At 34.7% G+C, this 21,936-nt stretch overlaps 1 protein-coding gene and 1 long non-coding RNA gene across 2 annotated transcripts in view; one reads left to right on the top strand and one right to left on the bottom strand.

Annotated features, from left to right (window-relative positions):
- Positions 1 to 21,936, top strand: part of LOC123615154 (uncharacterized) — a 508,039-nt gene that overhangs the window by 336,692 nt on the left and 149,411 nt on the right. The window lies entirely within an intron of this gene.
- LUM (lumican) lies at positions 12,799 to 20,131 on the bottom strand. Its single transcript, XM_010949439.3, has 3 exons — positions 19,839 to 20,131; positions 16,556 to 17,441; positions 12,799 to 13,635 (listed from the first exon to the last, which is right to left on the bottom strand). Exons 2-3 carry the CDS (start codon positions 17,418 to 17,420, stop codon positions 13,481 to 13,483), a joined length of 1,020 nt encoding a protein of 339 aa, XP_010947741.1. The 5' UTR covers positions 17,421 to 17,441; positions 19,839 to 20,131; the 3' UTR covers positions 12,799 to 13,480.

Below are 21,936 nucleotides of genomic sequence, written 5' to 3'. Positions count from 1 at the left end.
GTAGTATGTATTAAGTCTTTGAACTAAGGAAAAGAGGGAACCAGTTTGCATCTACAAAACTGAGTAACCTGTTTCTTCTTGAGAATATAAGAAGGGAGAAGAGCCTGTGCATTATTCTCTGCCTAGGGTGTCCCTCTTAGCAATGCCTGTGAGCAGCCTTCAGGTAGGATAAGGCTACTGGAGACTGAGTGGACCATTTGGAAACCATAAACTGTTGAGAGATTGTGAAAGGGGCAAAAACCCAAGGTGAGTCAAGTCCACCTCTGCAGGATGGCTTACATCTAGTCCTGCTCCCTGCAGTTGCCTGGGTTACTTGTATCTCTGGCTCCTACTCATCAAGGGGACCAATAGGAAGAATACTGGGATAGGCAGTCAAGACACCTGGTGATCCCAAATCTAGCTTTGTGGCCTTGAATCAGTTAAAAAAAAAAATCACAGAATCTTCAAGCCCAAAAGACTGTGGGCTCATTTATTCCAGTCTTCTTTTACTTATGTGTGAAGATACCAAAGATCAAAGAAGTAATCACTCAACCAGACACTTAGTGGTAGAGAAGGAGGAGGGAAGAAGGAGGAGGAGAAGAGGAAGAAGAAGAAGGAGAAGAAAAATAAGAAGGAAGAAGAAGAGGAAGAGGAAGGGAGAGAGGAGAGAGCACCAAAGCTTACATCCCGGATGAATAATAAACTTGAGATGGAAAAGGTGCAAGTGAGAGAGAATTCATTTATCCTAAGCTGAACATTCTCACCCTCTCAAGGGGGGCGATCTTGGACTCATGCTATTGGAATCTGCATATCTAATGCTTCAGCTCAGCAGGTTTATTTGATGGGTTTACTTGAGAAACAAAGAAAGTATTTTATTTCTACCGTAAAAGAATTTTTTGGAACCTGGCAGACTTCTGCCTGATACTTCATCAAAGAGAATTAGATACACTTTAGAAAAAAGTACAGAAATGAAAGACTTCTCTGGTGCTGAGTGGGGTGGCACTTATCATGGTTACACATCACGCTGAAGTGTATCTCCAAATTGCTTTTTCAAAGTCTAAGTGAAATATAATTCCACTTGTTTCTTATGTCTGGGGAAGGATAGAAAAAGGCTAGAGATGAAGGCAAACTCAGAATGATTGTCCTGTTTGAAATTGAGAATATTTAGAAATGTATCTATTGCAAAAAGATAAGCTAAAATTGCTCTAGAGTTACTTTCTGACATTCATCAGGCTTACTTTTTTTTTTTTTTACAGTATTACCTTTTTAGCTTAATAACTTAAATAGTGGAACGAGGTAAACAGAGGGAAAGTACAACCCTAGAATAGTTAAAACAATGCTGGCAATAGTTGAGGAAACTCCAACCTTAGCAATAGCTGAAACAGCAATGAAAATGGTGGTGAGCTGGGAGTTAGAGGTAGCTCTCAAGATTATAATAGTCAAGAAACTCTCCCCCAAGGGCTGTTTAAAATACGTATCTGGGAAATAATTTTAGTGGGCACATCAGCTTTTGAAAGTGTGGTAATTTATTTGCATTGATGGCAGTCTTTCCTGCTAAAATCTTGGATGTCTATTTACCAGGCAGTGTCTCTCACTGAAATGATCTAAATCGTGACATCTAAGCCATGATCAAAAAGTTTAGCAAATGGCATTAGATTTCTCGTTCTTTTAAGTAAAATAAACTCCTTTTGTAAGCAAATCTTGGTTAAGAATTTGGACAACATTTTGACATTTTCAAGGCTAAAATATTTGATTACCTCTTTATACATCCTAATAGCCATGAGGTCACAGTACTTGTGATTTCCATCTACACAAATAAAGGTCATTATAATAAACCTAGAATTAAGAGGATTGTATTCAGGACTAAAGGCCATTAAGAAAATTTGAAATTGAACCTTCATCCCAGAATTTTTCTGGGGAAATGCCAAGGAATAGAAATGAGAAGCCAGATGGAATTTTTTTTTTTTTTTTTTTTTTTTGCCAGTGAGTTGACAGATCTAAAAAGTGATTGCAAAATCTTGGAAAGCTTTAGTCTAACTAACTAAAGAGAAGAAAAGCCATGTTCCTATCAACAAAATGCTCAAGTCCCATAAAAATGGCCCAGATTTTCAGTCTATGTATTTGTCTGGAGAATAGAACTACTCAAAAGAATTAACGCTGGCCAAGTGTAATTAGCAGAACAAATGATCTCTCCAGGCCTCTCCCTCATCTTTTTACAGCAATATTTAAAACTGAATTGACGTAGAATGGAAATCTACGTAATGGCCAAAAGAGAATAGAATACCAGACAATCTCTCTGAATAGATTATTTCAAACCAGGGGATCTACTAGTCTATGAGGGATTTTAGAATGAAAGCATCTTTGAATATTACCCATCCCAAATCTTACAATGATATATTGGCCCATGAAGCAACAACTAACCCTGGAAACCTGACAGGAACCGTGTTGCAAGTGGTTGAAAATACAGGCTTTGGACCGATCGTTACAGAGACCTCCAAATAGGGTTATTCTAAGGCACTGAGGTTAGTACTTCAACATAAGAATATTTAGGGGGCCCAGTTCAACCCATAACAGGAAGAGAAGGAACAGAAAGATTAGTTAGAAACATTGAGGTTGTTCAGACCAGCCTAACTGAAGCTTGCTCTAGGGAAGGTAGAAGTGGAGATGGGGGCAAATGGACAAATATGGCATACATTTTGGTGGTCTAGTCATTAAAAATTGCTGATGAACTGGATGTGAGGTTCAGAAGTAAGAGAAGCAAGGATGCTCTCTAGTTTTGTGTCTTGAGAAACCTCTGGGTGCTATTTATTAGTTATACAACTCTGGGCAAGTCACCTTACTTCTTTGTTCCTTAGTTGCTTCATTTGTAATTTGATGACTTAAAGCATAAGAATATTGAGTGGAGAAAAATATGTTAAAATATGTAGAAAGTACTAAAATACATAGTATTAGATATTATTTTCTCTTCACTTTGATGTATTTTTGAAATCCTTTTTTTTTTAATAACATAATGACACCTATGGGTAAAGCATCCAGTCCAAGAAGCAGAGTGTTGCCTGTAACCTCCGTGAACCTATTTCCTTTGTGCCTGTGCTGCCCTTCTAATGGCCACTCTCATTATGAAAACCATTGTCCTGAATTTTGTGTTTATCAGATTTTGGTTTTGTGTTCATAATTCATAACTGTATCACATATATTTATACATAAACAATATATTGTCTTATTTTATTTAGCATTGAACTTTATGAAAAGTATATCACAGTTTCTCAGACTTGCTTTTTCATTCAGTTGTTCTGTTACCAAGAGTCATCCATCTTATTGTGTTTAGCTATAGTTCAGTCCTTTTTACTACAGTGTAATAGCTCATTGGACACTACGTCTTACTAATTTTTCTATTGATGCACATTTGGGTTATTGTCACTCTTCCTATTTTTTAAAGAACCATTATGGATATTCTATAAACATCTCCCTTTGCACATATGCAAATTTGTGTCGGGTTTATTTTGCTACTCAAAGTATGAGCTGACTGGTAGTGTGAGTATCACCTGGGAGCTTGCTAAAAGCATGAAATCTTGGTTCATACCTAAAAATTTGCAATTTACCAAGATCTTTATACTATTTATAGTCACATTAAGATTTAAGAAACACTGTAGAAAAGGAATTGCTGGGTTATAGGATAAGTGGATTTTTAACTTTACAAGATAATGCCAAATTGTTCACTGAAGTAGTTCTACCAATTTACATTCATGCCATTAATAAATAAGGAAAGTTATGTCTCTTCCAATCTTTTAAATTGTCAAAGTTAATTTTTAACAGTTGAATAGGCAAAAATTACATCCTTTTGCTGGTTTTATTTTACGCTGTCCTAATTTCTAATGAGTTGAACAACCTCTTACAATATTTTTTGATGAAAAGAAAGTCTTAATAATGACTTAGTCCAATTCATCAATTTCTTCCTTAATGATTTGTCTTAAGAAATCACTCCTGACTCCACATCAGAAATATACTCACCTTTTTTTTTCTTCTAAATATTTTTAAATTTTGTGGGTGACATCACTTAATCTGTTTGGAATTGATTTTGTGGGTGAGAGGGAAAATTCAAGTTAACGTTTTTTCTTTGTGGATTTTCAATTTTCCCAGTTATTTTTATTGACTAGTTCCTACCCTCCCTATTGGTATGCAGTGTTATCTCTCATATATCAAATTTCCATATAAATGAGAATATGGATATATATTTTCTATTCTATCCTATTGATCAGTTTTTCTATTCTTTGTCAGTACCACACTATCTTAATTATTTATATTGTCCTGTTGTTGGACAAGCCCACCATCATTTTTCATCAGATGTGTCTTGGCTATTCTTGGTTTATTGCTTTTCTACATAAATTTTAGAATCAGTTGAGAAATTCTCAAAACGACCTACACTGGAAGTCCCTTTTCTTCTCCTTCCACGTATCAGTTCTCCTCTAGTGTTTCAACCTCTGCAGGTAAAGGCAACTAGCAACTAGTTATCAGAGTCCCATGCCCAGCATCACAGAACATAAAGAAATGGTATTAGACCTGAGATTCAATAAGTAAATAAATTCTACTTTCTCTTACTAGTTCTAATAATGTATCTGTAGAATCTTTTGTTTTCTATGTAGGTAATCTTATGATCTGCAAAAATTTAGAGTTTTATTCTCTTCTTTTAATTCTTAATGCAGTCCATTCTTTTTATTTTTCCATTGAGCTAGCAAGGTCTGCCAAGAAAATGCTGAACAGAAATAGTGATAATGAACATATTTTTCATTTCATATTTTAAAGGAAATCATCCTTTTTCAAATTAAATATTTATTACATTAATTTCCAATTCAGTAGCATGATTAAAGCCTTAATAAATTATTATTGAACTACTCATATCATAGATTCAACTTATTTTGATACACAATTTTCACTGTTATTTGTATAATATAATAATTATTTATTTTGTCTTAACGTGTGTTTTGTCTGATATGATTAGAGTTACACCAGATCTCATACTAGTATTTACCCCATATGTCTTTTTCTGCCTTTTTACATTTTCCTTTTCCCTGTTATTATGGCAAGCCATATTTTTTTAGCTGATGAATTCAGTGTTACTGTGAATGTTGATATACTGACACTCAGTTCTACCATCTTAACTTTATTTCTGTCTGTTTAAAAAAATTTTTTTCCTCCTTTGTCTTTTTAAGTTTGATTTATTAAATCTTTCTTTTTTTTCTTAGTCAGATTATATATATTGGGTCTTAATTTATAGATTTTAAAGATTTTTCTTACTTTTAAAATTTTACTGTGCGAAATTATCTTAGGAAAATAAAACAATAGGCTGACACCTTTCTTTAATTAGAAAAGGGCTTAAAACATGTTCATTTATCTTTCTTTTACTAATTTACATACTTTTACATATCAATTATATATAATATTTCTACTGTCCTTTTTAAAAATTACATAAACATAACCATTATAATTTGATATTTACTATGCTTTATTTCTCTAAAATTTTGTCATTTAACTTGTTCAATTTTTTCTTAGTCTTTAAACAGTTCTTCTGAGATCATTTTCCTCCTTGAAGACTATTTTTTAAAATATCTTAGGTGGTAAACCATACATGTCTTTATTTTGAAATAGTTTTTTAATTAATTTTCACAAATATACATATTATCAGATTTTTACTCCCAAGTACTTGAAGATGTTATACCACCATCTTCTGACTTCCATTTTTCTTTTTTATGGAGATTTCTGCTATCATTCTAACTGATGTTTCTTTGTAAGTAATTTTTCCTTCTTGAATTAATGGATTCATCTGTTTTAATCAGTTCTAAAAAATTCTCAGGTGTTAGCTTTTAAAATATTTTTTTCTCCTGCATTTTTTCAATTCTTTCTTTATAGGTCTCCTCTTAGATTTATATTAAAAATAAGTATTCTAGCTTTCTTAATTCTAAAAGTCACTTTTTTGTTGTTTTCTATGTTTTTATCTCTTTGTAGCATTCTTTAAAGCTTTTCCACTTATATATCTTACATATCATTAATTTTCTCTCTAACCATATTTAATATGTTCTTTATTCATTGAACTTGTTTTATCAAGTGTACCTGTTTTGCTAAAACTCCCTATTTATTTCAACATTTATATGTTGCATTTCTAAAATTACCATTTGTTTCTTTATTTCCAATTTTTTTCCTATTTATTAATTTTTTACAACCATAGTGATTTTTTTACAACAATAAAATTCACGTTTCCAAAGTGTATAATTCAGTGGGCTTTTTAAATTTTATTCACAGAATTGTGCAGCAATCATCAATGTCCAATTTTAGATTTTTTTTAATATGGTAAAAATATATAATATTGAATTTACCATTTTAATCATTTTTAAACACACACTTTGGTAGTGTTAATTATAATCACATTGTTGTGCAGCAAATTTCTAGAACATTTCCATTTCACACCACTGAAACTCTATATCCATTAGACACTAATTCCCCCACTCTCCTGCCCCCAATACTTGGTAACCACATTTCTACTTTCGGTTTCTGTGATTTTAGATATTTCATATGAGTGGAATTATACTGCATATGCCCTTTTGTGACTGGTTTATTTAACTTACATAGTATCTTCAAAGTTTGTTCTTATTCTAGAATGTAACAGAATATTCTCCCTTTTTAAGGCTGCATAATAATCCATTGTATGTATATACCACATATTCATTAACTATTTATCTATTGATGAACATTTGGGTTCCTTCCATCTCTTGGCCTTTGTGAATAGTGCTGCAGTGAACATGAGTATGCAAGTATCTCTTCAAGATCCTGCTTTGAATTCTTCTGGATAAATACTCAGAAGTAGGATTACTGGATCATATGGTAATCTTATTTTTAACTGTATGAGGAGCCTCCATACTTTTTTCCAAAATGGCTGCACCAGTTTACATTCCTACCAATACTGCACAAGGGTTTCAACTTCTCCGCATCTTTAATGACATTTTTCTTCTCTGTTCTTTTGAAAATAACCATCCCAATGGGTATGAAGTAGTATCTCACTATGATTTTGTTTTGTATTTCTCTAATGATTAGTGATGCTGAGCATCTTTTAATGTGCTTATTGGTCATTTGTATGTCTTCATTGGAGTAGTCTATTCTTTGATTATTTTTAATCAAGTTATTTTGAGTTTTGTTGTTATTGTTGAGTTGTAGAAGTTCCTTTTGCATTTGGATATTAACTCCTTATTGGATATATGATTTACAATTATTTTCTTCCATTCCATAGGTTTTCTTTTCACCTTATTGATAGTTTCTTTTGACACACAAAACTTTTTAAGTTTGATGTAATCACATTGGTCTATTTTTTATTTTTTATGTCTGCTTTTTTTTGTCACATTCAAAAATTATTGCCAAATCTAATTGTCTTTTTCCCTGTTTTTTTTTTTTTTCTAGGAGTTTAACAGTTTTAGATTCTATATTTAGATCATTAACCCATTTTGAGTTAAATCCTGTATATGGTCTAAGATAAGAGTACAATTTCATTCTCTAGTTTGTGGATATTCAGATTTTTCCAGCACTTTTTATTGAAGAAATTGCTGTTTCCTCATTGTGCAGACTTGGCGCCCTTTGCCAAAAAACATTTAGCCATATGTGTAAGGGTTTATTTCTGGGTTCTCTATTCTCTTCCATTGGTCTGTACATCTGTTTTTATGCCAGTACCATATAGTTTTAATTACTGTTGCTTTGTAGTATTTGTAGTGTGTGTGAGAATTAAACTCTCTTCTTCTTCAAAATTGCTTTGATGAGTTGAGGATGCTTTGAGGATTCCATACAAATTTTTTGTATATGGTGATTAGTGAAGGCCACTCTATGCAGATGTCTCTGTTGGTTGAAGATCAGAGTGAAGTATGGAAAACCATGTATACAGCTGGATCACAGGCAGAGACAAATGCAAGAAACCCAGACTAAGAATGTATTTGGCATGTTCAATAAGCAGGGAGACAAATATGGTTGGAGAGGAGAGGGCAAGAAGAGTGATAAGAGAATGAGACCTTGAAGGTCGTGGTAAGGGCTTTATATTTTAAGTGTGTTGAGAAGATACTTCAAGTATATAAGTTGGGGTAGGACATAATCTGTCTTATCTTTTTCAAGACTCATCCTGACCTTTCTTTGACAGTAAACTATCAGATTCCATTCTTAAATACACTTTGAAATTCACAAGGAAGTTATTGCCTTAGTTCAAGAGAGATGTTAGTGGACTGGACCAGTAGTGGCAAACAGTCAGATTTGTGACATATTTTGAAAGTCTAGCCAGAACTTATGTTGACAGATTAAATAAGAGGAAATAGATTGATACTCCTATATCCATTACCCCAAGTTTTAAGGGAGAGAATGTTCTATTAAAAATAGACTTAATAGAGAGAAGTGGATGAACCCTGTGAATTAAAATAAACTGAACTATTTTGCATAAAGTTAAAGAGACCAAAACAGAAGCAATTGTACTGGAGCTTGCCAGGAACGAGTTGGGTCAAGATTGACCTTCATGACACATTCCTCCTCACCAGTCTGATTCCAGGAACTCTATTCAGAAGTTACCACCAGATTCTGTGTTTTGTCAAGGTGGGAAGAGGGAATTTAAAGACACACATATAAACACATCTAAGCACCTCTTGATGCCATGGGACTTTACCAAGTTAAAACATGTACTCTGACAGTAGAAATCTGGCCTCAAATGAGGTTATAACACTTAAAATATGTCTGACCTTACATCCCAGTTTTTCTTTTCTGTTAAGTAGGAGTGTACCATATAGGTATTATTTAAGCTAAAATAATACATAAAATACATTACCTGAAGTATCTAATATGTAATAAAATTTAAATAAATATTATTACAATTAAGTCTCTTCTCCAAAAAGGCTTATCAGCCAATTAAAATCACCACTTCCCCTCCGTCCCCTTATCCTTTCAGGCAGGCCATTTTTCTGCATAGTAGGTAGCACTACCTAACATCAAGTCACAGAGTATGAATTTATCCACTTAATGTTTGAATTCTTTATGAATGTTAACTTTGTGAGGGGAGTGATTTGTTGGTCTTATTCACTACTGAATTCCAAATGCCTACACCATTCCTGGAGTAGAGTAACAGCTCCATGAATCTTTGTTGAATGAATTAATGGAAAAGTTACAGGTGGAGGCCCAACAGAGGGAGTCGTTCATTCTCACTTAGAACTTTGATGAAGAATTTTCATTTTTATGATAAAGGGTACTAATTTTGTCTGAGGAGGTTCAGAGCAATTTATGGCAAAAGAACAGAGTAGTTTAAGGTGAGTGTGAAAGATGTATAGGTATTTCCAAGTAGAAAGAGCCTAAAGAGGTCCCAGGAAGAAAAGACAGAGTTTTCATAGACACCAGAGCAAAACCAGCTGCAAAATGATAAGTATGGTTGCACTGTCGAGTGATTAAATATGATGCAGTGGGACCTGGCAAGCCTGGTAAGAGACGAGGCTCTCAAGGTAACCAAAGACCAGATCGCGTGGGACATCTGATAATCCTGGGTGACTTGTATGCTGCATTTGGAGCCTGGGTCTCATCTTGAAAATGATGATGCATTTTTGAATAGTTTTAAGCAAGTAAATAATAAAGGACCAAGTTTACATACTAAGAAACTCACTCTGGTAACACTGTAGGTGACAAAGTTAGTTAGGCAAAACATGAGAGTCTTCAGAAATCTAGATGAAAATTGAGCAAATCTTAAAGCAGTGGTAGTGAGAGTAGAAAAGGGTTTATTTGAGACATAATTTATAGGTTAAGGAGCTCAGGCTCTTAAGTATTTTTAAAACACAGAATGCATTCTCTTTTATAGAATAGCAGTTACATTTTAAGGGGACAAGACACACAATGTAGGTGATACTCTGTGGGTCAATCAAAACGTGAAAGAGGAGACACTACACAGTAGATGTGGAACCCTGGGGTTATCAAAGTGAGACGAAGATGCTTGGGACCTCACTCATTTTATGTTGCCTAAATTTCTGCTTTTCTGCACATACCCTATAGTTCAATTTCTTATACCTTATTAGGAAACAAAATCTACTGAATGTACGTGTGAATAAATAAATATACCTGGCTAGTATTTTAAAAATTCATTTAAATTTATTTCGTATACTTATGGTATGTGCATATCTACCTTAAATTTTGTAACACTGTTATTTTATATGCATTTTTAGTTCCTAGTAGTAAAGTTGTCTTAGAGCTCACTTTAACTCAAATGAGCATTTTCTTTTACTTGTGAGTAAAATATTGAGCAAGTATGCATGACGGTTGCAAAATCCAACCAAAGAAAAATCTAAGGCCATCATTATGATAAAATTACAGCTATAGAAAAAAACTGGAAGTCCAAACTTAAAAGATCACAAAGGAAAAAAATTCATGGCCCTTTGTAAAACCAACCTTTTAAACTCTCCAGGATTTCTGAAAACAGCTATTACCAGTTGGAGAACTTTTAACTAAGAAATCAACATTCCTCTGGTTCATTTAGTGGTCTGTCTTCCATCTGTATTTTTGTACTTATTAGGGCACAATAATTCCTCACAAACCTCAAAGCCCTAGTACATCATAGTTCTCCTTTACCATAAAGGCATGACCTAGCCTTGATTTTCAAATGGAGATGTGGAAGGACTTTTTTCATTTTCCAGGAGCAAGCAGGATGCGCCTCTTCTCCAGCTTTGCCCTGGAGAGATGAGGTCTGGCCTCTAGAAAGGGGACCTGTCCCCAGACAGGATCTAACTAACACCTTCCTCAGATGCTACTACAGGAAATGTCACTGTGTACTTAATTTGGTCCTTGTCAACCAACATTAACCATGAGGGAATTTGCTGTTTTAAGAGTTATAGTTTTGCTATTTAGGCTGAGGGATAAAAAATGACTTTGGATTGTGATAAAGTAAAGACTTTTAAAGATGTAGACTGTCAGCTGAAAAGATGTTTTTTCTAAGTGATATAGAGACAAAGCTTGTTTAAGCCTAAAACATTCTTTCTAAAAAAATTTACGGCACATTCTCTACTACCTAGTTGAGAGTAAATTTCAAAGGATTGACGGTGATTTTTTATAGAGAGGGCAAGAATAAATTATTTTCATTTCTTCTATATTACAGTTTTATTGGGAGAAAATAGGTTTTAAGTTTATATGGAGAAATGACCTGAAAGTACTATCACAGCTCAAGGAACTTACCTTTATGTGGAAAAGACATGATGATCAAAAATGCATGGTGTACTTAATGTAATGTGTGGGTCAGTCATCAGCCAATCTGTGCAGTCTCAATGGAGAATAGTCCTTTGATGACAGGCCACTTTACCATAAGACAGGGTTCACTAAAAATGTTGTTAAAACATATGATGCTTTCAAGAGACACTGCCTTTGTTTGAGGCACATTTGAGACTATATATTCACTCATACGGGATGAGTGTTATCTTTGGATGTGCAACATCTGGCTCTAAACATATGCTTTAGTATTACCTAGGTAAGGTAGAAGTTAATTATATTTTTCATTGTATAGAGTCAAGGATACTCATAATATAAAAAGCTGAAAACTTTCTGGATTATAAACTCTAACCCTATGTTACAAATATATTGGTTTCAAGATAAATTGATCTTTTAAATCTCATTTTCAGAAACATTTATATATATTCAACATTTTTAGTGCTGGAAGTTATCCACCATTTTGCTTACAACCAACTAGTAATTGCTGAGATCTTACACTTCCTTTTTATTTAATGGAAAATCATTGCAAAAAGTCAGTAAAACCAACAGGAACGGGAATAAATGACAAATATCCAAGGATATTGTGAGATTTAAGTACTGTAACATTGTGGTTTATAAGAAATATATATTTGGTCATCTTAATGTATATTTAGTCTTTCTTACGTGTATTTAGTCTTTGTCCAAGGTTCGGCTCACAACTCCTAAAACTTTTGAAATTTCCTGAGTAAGAGCAATAAAGGCATCTTTTGTTATGTTATTGAAGGGACTTCAGAAAGGATGGGGGACTGGTTGCGGAGTGACCCAACCCTGTGATTAGAAGGGTCTGAACATTCAGTTCCTTCCCCACACCTCCCAGGTGAGATTGAACTCAATTGCCAATGGCCAGTTGTTTAATCAATCATGTCTATGAAATAAAGCCTCCACAAGAACCCAAAAGAACAAGATTCTGAGAGCTTTCATCGCTGAAACTGTGGAGATTTGGGGAGAGTGGCGCACACTTGGAGAGAGCAAGGAAGCTCAGCACCCTTTCCCCATACCTTGCCTTATGTAGCTGTTCCATCTGGCTGTTCCCGAGTTGTAACATTTTATAATAAACACATAATCTAGTGAGTAAATAAGTTTTCCTGTTCTATGAGCTGCTCTAGCAAATTCATCAAGTCCAGGAAGGGAAACTCTGGGGAAACTTTATAACCAGTTGGTCAGAAGTAGAGGTTACAACCTGGGCTTTCAACTGGCATCTGAAGTGGGGAGGGAGAGCCATCCTGCAGGACTGAACCCTTAACCTGTACAATCTGACACTGTCTCCAGGTACCTAGTGTCAGAACTGAGATGAACTGCAGGACACAATTGGGATCTGCACACTTTTAAGTACATATTGTAAGATATCTTTAAAAACTTTATAAGTTTTTACAACTTTACAAGTGGATGCTAGAAGCAGACTATTTAGTGAAAAATTCTATTTAACAGTAAAATTATTTCAGGCTAGAGATATTTTTGAGTTCTAATCTATTATTTTATCTGCTTTTTTACATGAGAGATACGAATTTCACAAGAAGCCAAACACAGTGATGCCATTTGCTATGTTTTATTTTGGTATTAGCTTGTTAAACATAACATGCAAATAATCAAAAAGAAACATACACATGACTTAGAATGAAAAAAATAATTCTAGAAAAGAAGAGTTTCACTAGGTAAGTATATTAAATTCATGACACTAAAAATACAGCTTTAAGTGTATATGGCTTCATGAATTTTGTCTAATAGTTTGCAAAATCATTGGTCTGGAAATTTACCACCTATTTTTCAGCTAAACAAATTTGAACATTAAAATTTGAACCTTGAGATAATTTGTTTTAAGACAGGAAACGTTCATATGTATGTAACCATGCTTTTTGGCACATTAAGTTAAAGTTTAGGAATGAAAAAACTTGGCTGACTTCCATGAAACCAGTAAAAAGCTTTGCACATCATTTGACAGTAAGGATGTAGAAAACACTAAATTTACAAAGAAAGCATTAAGTTTGTTTTCTATATGTGTGTATGTGTCTGTGCTTGTGATGAAATAGGCCTGCCTTTCATCTCTCCTTTTATAAAAGTAGTCAAATGTTTACAAAACATTTTCCCTCAGAATTTGAAATTCAAGGAATAAACAACAACAACAAAATGAATACTATAAAACTGACACACAAATAAACATAACCATAAAATGCTGTTCGAGGATATACCTCAACATAACTGGAATTAGTAGATACTAATTCACAGTGATTTCGTTGGCCACACGTAGACATTCGTACATATCAGGAGGCAGACTGGTGTGGGTGAGGCGATTGCCGTCCAGGCGCAAGTGTTTGATCTTGGAGTAGGATAATGGTCCCAGGATCTTACAGAAGCTTTTTACTTCAAACTCTGAAAATTAAAGAATGAAAAACATCAATCATTTTTTTTAGTACATGAGTTTGGAAAAAAAATCATTTAAAAAAAGGTCAGATCTCTAATTTTATCTATCTCACTCATTTGATGTATCTTTGAACTTGGAACTACTAAAGGAATATTTCAGACTACCACATAGCCCAGCAGTATTTAGTACAGAATACCTATGATAGGTCAGGAAACTTAATAGAATTTTTCAAACGGAATATATTTAAGTTCTTGATTTAAAAAGACTTGATTTCAGAAAGACATTCAGTGAGTGTGTCATATTATCTAAGCATTGTTTTGAAACAGTCTAGCCTGAAGAAATCTAATATTAGTGCTGTTGTATAAACAAGCTCACCAGTGTAAGCACCCTAGGTTTCTGCATCTTAAAATAGACGACCTCTGAAGAATTTTCCAACAACCACACTTCATGACATGATTATAAACTCCAAAGCAAAACGCAGATCCTGGGATGCCCACCATCTCAGCCCATGTCCTTTTCTTTTGTGGTCAAAAAGCTGCCACAAATGAAAAACTGATTTAGTTTTTAATGGACACAAAGACTGACAGTAGACTGCATAATCTATGTATGTGCATAGAAACTGCCTACGGGTGCCCAAGTCATTTCCGATGAACCTCATCTGGCCCTTTATCTTGTCATTTTAACCTCTTTCGTTCTCAGACTCTAGCAACAATGATTCTAGTGGAAGCCCAAACACACTGCAGTTATTTCCTCTAAAATGTTGTCTTAAATAACTCATCAGTCATATTCCAGGGATCTTGCATTTGATACCTACCTCTGAGAAAGTATGGAACAATGGAGAAAACATGGATTAGGTCTGTTTTAGCTTTCTACCTCTGCCATTTACCATCTGGAACGTTTATCTGATCTTCTTGTTAGAAGTGAATATATCTATCACACTGTGCGGCATGAATTACGTTCATTAAGGTATGTAAAATACTTCACAACACTGCTAGCACATATTATGTACTAAATAATTATTGGTGCCCTTTTGATTTTTTCTGTTTTACAAATTGCCTTACATTAAGAACATTTGTGATTAGGCTAATGCTAAAAGTTGCAAGTTTGAAATATGAGAAAGTTTTTTTGCCGTATACTTTCTAATATTAGAGAAACATTAAGGGGTTCTTTTTATCTTAAGATAATGTGGGAAGTTGGTGTGCATAATTATTATGCAGCAAAACAAACTAAGGTGAAGACTCACACGCAAAGTGAAAGGGCAAGAGTCCCTGAAATGTGGATAACTGAATGTCAAGGAGATGGAAGAAGTGAACGTAACTACTCATTTTCATATGGCTGTATGTGTTGGGCACTGTGGTTTCAGTCTCGGCCTGGCACTGAGTGGCTGTTGGCATTTCTCCCATAGACCACCTATCTTATCTCTTACACTGGCTCATTATGTTTTTACTAATGCAATGAAAAAACAGGTCTTTCCCTCTCAAATGCTCCTGCATCTGTATCTCTCCCATTTTTTTTTTTTTGTCTCAGAGTAGGAGGTAGTCTTGCTCCTGTGACTAACCTCTACCCACCAAGTCTAATGGATTTCTTCAGCCTTTGAACATCTTAAATCCCATTAGCATTTTGGCCTGTCCGAACATCCTTCCTCTTAACCACAAATGTTTATAATGTGGAACCATATATTGCCACATAGTGAATTTTCTCCTGGAAACAACTGTAAGGGTTTAGCTCTGATAGCTTGGCCATGTACTGTACGACAAGTAAGCTTTTCAGATACAAGAAAGAACGGGTAGCATTTCAGAGATGGCAGTCATGGTCTCCTTCATGAGAACACCCCAGCCCTACTAGGGGTTACATGAAGCTGTTGCAGAATTACAGCGTATCATGTTAATAAGGCACACTGAAGCTTTTCTGATAAAAGTGTCAATGTCCTTACCCCATATGACAAGGGAATCAATTTTCATGGTACAAAGATGTACAATTTCAATAGATTATTTTGCAGATAAAATTGTCTACGGATGAATTGGTATTTTCCACCTGATTTTCCATCTTAAAAACTTTGTAAATTATAGGTTTTTCTCTTCTGCCAACTTCTGTTAAAGAGTACGGAATGGTAAGTGTCAATTTCCCATCTGAATCCCCGTAGAATTTAAATTGAAAAATTTCCCAGAAGACCAGAAGAGTGTATAAACAGCCCAAGTGGTTCAGGTCAAACTCCCACCCAGAGATGAATGAAAAATAAACTATGGCAGCAAGAGAAAGGTGGGAAAATCAAATGAGGTAAAAGGTTGTATATAAGAAAAGGGACTTTGTGATACTACTATGAAAATATTCCAAACCCTTATCATATTCCTCCTGAATCTTCCTTACAGTCCTCATAAGAACACCATGAAGACCACACACACCACAACAGGGATAACAGAGACAGATGATGGTCATGATAGCAGAGTAACATGGTGAGTCCCAGGTAAAGATGGCAGAGAAGACCACGTACGTGGGCTGCTCTGGGGACAAGCAGGAGAGATGTAAAAGCTACTGTTAACTGTGCCTTTTCTGGACTTGTTTTCTCCCTTAGCTAGATCTTGCCAATAAATAAATGTAGAACATAAATCAAAGTCATGGAGGAGGCAAATAATAACAGATAAACATCAAGAGATAACATAGCAGGATTCATTAGCCCAGAATATTAAATTTGAAAAAGTGAATATTTAAATTCTATGTGGTTAATGGTTTCTTATCTGAACACTCCAAAGAAAAGCCATATATGGGATGAGTAACTGAACTGGAATTCTTCTACATTCCAGAGAAATACGTTGTTGACATTTTCATTTTTTAAAAAATGGAGCCAGATGCCATATTTGTGTTGCACAACTTAGGCATTTAAAACCTTGAAGACACATCATTCAAAGAGAGGCACAGCTTTCTACTTACTTTCAAGTTCATTGACCTCCAGGTAGTAGTTTTCGAGGTTTTCATTGACAGTCGGTATATTTTTAAGCTTATTATAGGAGAGGTCCAGCTCCAACAGGGATGATAAATTGAAAGAATTTCCAGGTATCCCACTATCAGCCAGTTCGTTATGAGACAAACGCAGATACTGCAGCCCATTAAAACGCTTGAAATACTCATCAGGGATGTTGCTGATCTTGTTGTTGTCCAAGTAGAGAGTTAGAAGAGATACTGGGAGACCAGAAGGCAGTTTGGTCATCTGATTGAAGCTCAGATCAAGGTACTCGAGTCCCTTAAGACCTTTAAAGGCAGCTGAAACAGTATCCTCTTTCAACTGATTGTGCTGAAGGTGGATGAAGGTCAGGTTAACCAGTCCATCGAGGGAGCCAAGCTTCGAGATCTTGTTGTTTGTGAGCTGCAGGTCCACCAGAGACTTGGGAAGGGGGCCCACAGACTCTGTCAGATTGTTGTAATTTATATGCAGCTTCTTCAGTTGTTTCAGTTTAGAGAAAACTCTTCCTTTTATCTTGGAATTTTCTAGAAGGTTATGATCCAGAATGAGCCACTGCAGATCAGTTACATTTTCAAAGGCCTTGTCATCAATATGGTCAATTTGGTTATTCCGAAGGTAAAGGTACTTGATGCCAGGAGGCACCATTGGCACGCTTTTCAGTTTCAGCTCATCGCAATACATGGCGGATGGATAACTTTCAGGGCAGTTACATTCTGGTGCACAGTTTGGTGATGACCTCCCATATATCGATAGGGGGAAATCGTAATCTTCATAGTAGTAGCCATTGGCACCACCAACTAATGCCAAGAGGAGAGTAAACACACCTAGATTCATTTTTGGCAAATGTTTTGACTCCTAAATAAAGTGGAAACGTGTTATTACAAAATAGCATACTTTCAGGAAAAAATATAATTGAGAAGAAAAACAGTACATTAGCAAATGTGTATCTTATTATTTTTTCATGCTTTTTTAAGTGCACTAATGATGTCTTTTTAATTTGTGTTTAAGTATTAAGGTAAGGATGTACGCTTGCAACGTATGGAGAGGTGACCAGGTTCCAGGGCAGACTGTATACACTGGCGCCCCCTTCTGGGCGAGCCAGCCAGAGAGGTTGTTGCAGTCAACCTCTCTAGGTCCTTAATTAAATATCTTTCCCAAGAGGTTTCTGGGACATGCCTATTAACCACCATGTTAGAACATTGCTGCAGAACAGCCTTCAACCAGAAGAAACAAATATGAGAAGACAGTTGTAAACTGTACCTTCTACCCTGCTATTCAACATCATTAAAATGTCTCATTAGACAGATCCTAACTGGGAACATGGGCAGTCTGTGATTTTGTCTGGAGAAAAGCTGTTCTTATGTGTGTGTGGTGGGGAAGGTCGGGGCGGGGGGCACGTTCCTTTAAAAATGTCTTTATTGTTGATTCGGAGGAAGGGAAACAGAATTCCTGGTGGGGGTGTAAGTATTATTTCAACTTTTGTGTGACATGCTATACTTTTAAGCACATTACAAAACTGTGTTCCAAAATTAACATTTAATATATTAGTGTTAGTAAAGCTAATGTTTTTTAATCAAGGAAATGTGACAAACTCTAAAAATGTTTACACTGAGAAAAAATTCCACTGGTAGAGAATGACATTCTTTTCAAAATTTTGAATGAAAGTTTTCCTTTCTCTCAATAACTCACAAGTTGTCTACTTTCTTCATGTTAAAATTTAAGAAGGCAGGATTCATTTATCTGGATTTTAGTTCTCTCACAGAGTGGAAGTGGGAGAGATGTGGAAATTGAGGAAAGTCTGTATTAAAAAGTGACTAAGAGCCATGTAGGAAAGGATAAAATTGAGAAGGTAATTTAAAAACACTTCGTGACAGTGATCTTCTCATAGGAACTTGTTTCTAAGGTGGGGTTCAATGAAGTACATATTCAGTTGCTTGAAGCAGAGGGTCAGCAGTTCAGGTAAAGGGAAACAGGATATCAGAGTTGGGCTTTTGTAGAATGAAGGATTACAGCTGAGAAGTTGGTAACCCTGGGAGGGAAATCGTGAATGCGAAGCAGAAATCACATTCCAATAGATACCATAAAGTCAGATCTCTTCCAGCGAGAAACATGGTACAAGCTTTTGGGTCTAGGTAACGTGGGTTAGCAGGATTTTCTACTCTCAGGAATTTTAAACATCTTTGCTTTGCTTTAGCTTGAAATTATAAGGCACTTTATTCTAGCAGATGAAACACTCAAAAGGTCAGAATCACTCTGATGACTGATGTAATGTAACATGTAGCCAGATTCTTAGTAAATTATTCCCTAATATTATGATGGAGTCATTTAATTTAGTTGACAGGACTTAGCCATGAGAACAATTACAGAGTGCTAACATAATTATAAAATCCTTCATAAGTTACAGTATGTTAATGTTGTAAGGATTTGTCTTGCTTCATTAATAAGCTTCCACCTTATTTTAATTCAGTATACACCAAAATAGACATGGTAACTATAATGTGAGTATTGACTAGTAATGAAAAATGCTTCCATATTTTTTGGCAGAGTGAAAACAAGGACTCTGAATTCAAAGAGAGTTTGTAACTGTATAATGACTCCACTATGAAGCAAAAACACACTTTACTTTTCCCAAGTCTTTTCAAATACCTGTGGCTATGAAGGAAATGCTTTTTTTTTTCCTCAAAAAGTAAATCATGTTTCCCAGAGTTTTTTTTTAAAACATGTTTCTGTTTCTTAAGACATACATCCAAAACCCAAATCTATTAAATTAACAAAATAGAAATAAAAAATTCATAAATGTCTAAATCCTTTAGCTCACATTTTATAACAACACAAAATGTTTATGGCAAATTGTAACAAAAGATAACAACATACTTGTTGCAAAATATTTTGAATACTGATTAAAATGGCCTTTCTTTGCTCCAAAGTTAGCTTCTAATAATACTAACACAAATAGCTAAATAGCATAAAATAGCAAACATTTTAAATGCCATACTTTTTCACTGTGTCTAGTGTTGTCATTCCAACAATGAAACTTTTTATAACTTCCTTTGCTAAGCAATGCAGTAAATACTGTATAAAATTTATCCAAATCCATAAATCATGGAAAGTATATTAAGCAAAATGTGAAAGTAAATGCTCAAAATTGTGGATTTGCTGTTGAATAGCTCTGGAATTTTTCCTGTCCCTGTTACAATAAACACTGTCCCAAACAGTCAGCATCCCCAGTGCTATAGTTAAAACAGCGCTTACCTTACTGTCTTGACACTGCTTTCGTTAATTCTTAAAGCAGATGCACTATGGACAAGAATCCACCAATATATGCTGTAAACTCTGTCAGGACGGAACTGGCTGCCAGATTCTTAGTGATACAAGAGCTGAGGGGGGGAGGGAAACCCAGCCCAGTCACGCCAGTCTCTGAATGGAGTTATGTCATTGTGGGGTTCTTGTGGTGTGGCATGGAACACCCCGCTCTCTAACGAAGTGCAGGTGGACTTGGTGAGCAAGGACAGCCCAGCTCAGTCCCTATGGAATAAGAGAGAGAGATACATGCTTAACTAGCCCAAATACCATAGCTTTTAACCAGAACTGGAGTTCTGCTGCAAGTGAGACATCTACAGTGAGAACATTTCTCTTACAGAGCCCTCTCCTTCCATAGCTGTGGCAGCAATTAAATGCAATTCTCTCAGCCAAATACCATGTCCATCTAAAGGTCTCATAAATCATAAAGAGAATGAACAATTTCCGGAAAATGCAAGTGAGCCGACTCAGAGGAATTGAATCCTTCTTTGCTCATTACCCTTGAAATCTATATTGATTTACTTGGACAAACTAAATTTTTGGTCAAGAGGGAAACACGTTAGTTTCTAAAATATTAAAATGTTTCATGTATCCTCTGATACAAATGATAAATACCAACATTTTCAGTTTGCTTATGTTAAGCAGACTCGTTTTATGCTATTCAGGTCTGGAACCAATCAGTAATATTCTGCCTGTTTCTTATTTTGTGGATTTAATTTAGGAATTCATCCAAAACCTCACTTGGGGATAGTATTCTATAGCTTACTGCCAAAAAGCATAAAAGAACATGAAAAAAATGTATACTAAAAATATCACAAAGTAATAATTTTTCACTCTGTCATTGCATGCTAGCAATATTTTTCTTTCAAACGTAAAAGTTATGCTTAATTGTAATCTCCCAAAGGCCTGGTTTGATATATCTTTCCTTATCATTTCCTGATGCATGCTTCTAGAAAATGAGAGATCTACTCAATTCCTTGTCTATTCCATTTTGTGATTGTATCAGCTTTATTTGTAGGATTTTTCCCCAAAATTTTCATTTCCTCATGTTTATAAGAACTCTTAGAATCAGCTACTTTTAAGTTGCCACATGGTAAGATTTTTCCCTTTTAAAATAATTTAAATATGTTACTTTTTAGCTAGGAGACTGGTTGAAAGTCACTTAACTCTATGACTACTAATGCATTTATCTGAAAAATTAATATTAGAATAAATGCCTCATTTTTGTCAGAGAACTGTTAAACAAAAGATAAACTTCTTGAAAGTAATTCATAGAACTGTAAGGTGATTCATAGCGTAACATTTAAAGAAAATTTTAGAAAGGCTTCAGTTTAATAATAGAGGACATGAATACTTACAAGAAATCAAGAAAAAAAAAAACAGACAGACAGACCCATCACACATAATGAGGTGATTCATTGTCAGAAGATAGTTAAAACAATTCTAAGCATTAACTTTAAGTGTGTCAAATTCTATAATCTGAGATTTCATTTGAAAAATTCCAGTTAGTTACTCCAAGGACTTTTCTTTATGAAGCAATAAATGTGTTGTGGTGCCTGCAATAGAGTTTAAATGTATTAAATTGGACTGAGCTTTTTGTGAAACTGATACTGTCCATGTATACTTTTTTTCTATAAAATTAGTTCTGTGAGACCAAAAATTGGATAATGTTGTGTATTTTAAAGCATATTTCTTTGGCCATTAGAAAGAAATTAAATTAATATTTATGATGTATCTACTTTTTTCCATGCTTTTTTCCTCAGAATTTTCACATATTTCTAAATTTAAATTTTGTGCTTTAAAATCCGTATAGATATTATTATCACATTTTCAAAGAAGTAAAAATGGAGACTCAGAAAGTCTAAATAATTTGCTAAAAGTCACCTAACAAGTAAATGGAAGAACAAAATCATGAGCATCTTCACCCATTGGAAAAAGGTTGGATAGGATGGCGCTGAGACAAGTTAGTTAATTCAATCAGTTTAAAATATTTTATAGGCACTATTATTATTTGTTGAGGAAAAGCTGAAATATTAACTTGGTAATAGTT

Source organism: Camelus bactrianus, chromosome 12 (assembly GCF_048773025.1).
Source record: "Camelus bactrianus isolate YW-2024 breed Bactrian camel chromosome 12, ASM4877302v1, whole genome shotgun sequence".
Classification (NCBI taxonomy): Eukaryota; Metazoa; Chordata; class Mammalia; order Artiodactyla; family Camelidae; genus Camelus; species Camelus bactrianus.
The sequence above is the reverse complement of the archived record's forward strand: the minus strand, read 5'-3'. Positions and strand labels throughout refer to the sequence as shown.

Excerpts from the sequence above, each read along its gene's own strand:
- LUM (XM_010949439.3), bottom strand. The coding sequence starts at position 17,420 with ATGAATCTAGGTGTGTTTACTCTCCTCTTGGCATTAGTTGGTGGTGCC. Across the intron at positions 13,636-16,555 it reads GGAGGTCAATGAACTTGAAA|AGTTTGAAGTAAAAAGCTTC; the intron begins GTAAGTAGAAAG and ends TTTAATTTTCAG.